Genomic DNA, 2,720 nt, shown 5'->3' with positions numbered 1-2,720 from the left:
ACTGGATTCACCGGAACGCCGGCATTGTAGGCTACTCTCCCAGGAAACAGTCCTCGTCCTCCGCAAAATGCGTTGCACACATCTGAATATTTGGTTTGTACTGCTCTGGAACAGTAACACTCCAAAGAGAAAGGAAAACTTGAAATCGCATCATATGACCCCTTTAAAACTTACAAATCTTACACAAAGTATTAAAATGATTAAAAATGTTAATAACTTCAAAAAAAAAAAAAAACTACTTCTCCTGATAAAACCCCCAAAAACTAATAAAAATGATGAGGTACAAGGCACAAAATGATTAAAACATAAACAAAATTAAAAAGAAAACTGAAAATATTAAAATAAAAGCTAATATTTATAAATAATAGCATAGACATATTACTAAAGTAACACTGCTGATCAAATGTATACTTTGAATGTACAGTAAATCGTTTTGAATAAAAACATCTGCCACATGCTTGAATTTAAATGTCAACAAAATAACTATTTCAAAACATTTAAATAAAGTGTTCAGACTCTTTAAATATATAATTTTCTGCAGTGACTCTGAAATACAAAACCTTTCTTTCTCTTCTTCTAGAATAAAGAGAATCTAGGCCTTATGGAAAGACTCACCAGTTTGTCTAATGCACGTGCTCAAGGACTAGAAAAGATCCAGGCTCTGGAGGCGGAGCTTGGAAAGCTGACCAATGAGATGGCAGCTTTAGAGGAGAGGGCGAGAACAAAGTCTGAAGAGGCCAATCAGGTAAAGATACTAGGTGTGTTCGACTTCATGCAGTGCTGCGCAGGCTGATCGGCGGCTGACTTGAAGCAGTGCATGCCAGTTAGAAATTTTGTCCGAAATTTTGCGCCAACGCCACGTCACTGTGACGTATAACATCAAAGTACTGGAGGAATTCACCACATGACAACGATGACGTGTGTTGCATATTTATTCTGACACCTTCAGTTCCACTAATGCTCACAAATCTGTGTTTTTATAACAGTAAAAGCTCTTTTACTGTAGTCGCAATGTTATATTGAGTCATGTTTATCAAAAAACACTGATAAAAGTATATATTGACCCACTTAGTATAGGCTTATGTTCTTGTACAGATGGCGCTGCATTAAACAGTACATGAAAACGTCTCTGAAACGTCTGTGTATTTGTCAAATATTGCATTTAATTCTCTTCATCTGTGATAAAGCATGCAAACACTGTCACTACGGGAAGCAGAAAGTGTCCGACTTCACGACTTCGCTTTCAATTCTGTCCCCGACTGCAAGCAGCAACTCTCGCCGATCGGTCTGCACAGCGCCGCATGAAGTCGAACACATAAAAGTATTGAATATAATTATGAGAGTGTTCACTTTGTTCTCTTCTCCAAGACAATCGCTCTGCTTCAGAGTGACAAAGAGAAACTTACTGAGGCGAATAAGGCTTTGGAGCAGAAACTGAAAGAGACGACCCTGCAGATGCAAGGTGATGAGTGAACTGGCTTTAAAACAGTGATAATTAAGAGTGTGTGACTGTAACTTATGAAACATTTGTTTTCCAGATCAATTTGAGGATGTAAAGAGAAAACTGATGGAGGATTTAGAAAGAGAGGAGAGATTCAGAAAGTAAGAGTGTTTTGTAAAAGAATAGTTCACCCAAAAATCATTTACGCACTCTCATATCTTTCCAAACATGAGTTGAATGTGGAACTCAAAAGTTAAGTTGTTCAGAAGAATGTCCAAACTGCTCATATTATGAAAGTGGATGGTGACCATGTCAAGCACCAGAAAAACCAGCATGAAGCCAACATAAAAGTATTCTAAAAGTGGTCCAAAAGCTGCATGATAGCTTTGTGAGGAACAGACCTGACTTTGAGTTGTTTACACTGAAAATTACAGCTTGGACATTTCTCATTTTCTTTTATTAGGCTATCAATCAGAGCTTTGTCGAAACGCGTTTGTGCTAAATCCGTTCTCTGTTCTGTCAGGGTGGCGGAGCACAACAGTGAACTCCAGAAGGAAGACTCGGATAAAGAGATCGTAGTACTGAAAGAGGAAAACCGTAGACTGAGAGAGGAGCGAATCAGGCTCCAGACGCAAGTGGAGGAGGACGAGAAGATCAATGCAGAACTGCAGGAACAAGTGCTGCAGCTCACCAAACACGTCAAGGTGAAGCACACCTCTAACTCTTCCTTTTTCTTGTTTCTTACATTTTTCCCAAGTTTAAGAACAAGTACATAATGGCAGTTTAATTATACTGCTTGCAAGGCACTTACAGTAGACCGAAGCCTAACATGAAGGATGACCATGCAAAAATAATAAATAAATACATTTGTGCATGAATATATAAATAAAAAAGAAATTATTAAATGTATGAGGAGATTTACAAATAATCCATTAAATCAATCAATGCAAAAAAATCAATGCAATATAAATCAAATGGTTGGGGAAATGCAAAAATGTTAAAATAAATGCAAAATTGAAAGTTAATTTTAAATTATGTATCTTAATTTTTATTTAGATATCTTAATTTTTAAAATTTCTTTCATTTTTAATCTCTAATATTTTTTAATTCTTCACATTTGTCCTTGTACATTTGATTATTTCATATTTGATTATTTGTATACAAACACACACACACACACACACACACACACACATATATATATATATTAAGCATATATACTGTGTGTATGTATATATATATATATATATATATATATATATATATATATAATAAATGT

At 35.5% G+C, this 2,720-nt stretch overlaps 1 protein-coding gene across 1 annotated transcript in view; it reads left to right on the top strand.

The window, feature by feature from the left end:
* The window catches only part of LOC107655130 (unconventional myosin-Vc), a 24,947-nt gene that overhangs the window by 14,498 nt on the left and 7,729 nt on the right, over positions 1-2,720 (top strand). Inside the window, exons 21-24 of the mRNA XM_016442554.1 lie at positions 581-745; positions 1,369-1,462; positions 1,539-1,602; positions 1,965-2,145. Coding sequence (XP_016298040.1) covers positions 581-745; positions 1,369-1,462; positions 1,539-1,602; positions 1,965-2,145 — 504 coding nt within the window. The remainder of the gene's footprint in view (positions 1-580; positions 746-1,368; positions 1,463-1,538; positions 1,603-1,964; positions 2,146-2,720) is intronic.

Source organism: Sinocyclocheilus anshuiensis, unplaced genomic scaffold (genome assembly GCF_001515605.1).
Source record: "Sinocyclocheilus anshuiensis isolate Anshui unplaced genomic scaffold, SAMN03320099.WGS_v1.1 scaffold779, whole genome shotgun sequence".
Classification (NCBI taxonomy): Eukaryota; Metazoa; Chordata; class Actinopteri; order Cypriniformes; family Cyprinidae; genus Sinocyclocheilus; species Sinocyclocheilus anshuiensis.
The sequence above is the reverse complement of the archived record's forward strand: the minus strand, read 5'-3'. Positions and strand labels throughout refer to the sequence as shown.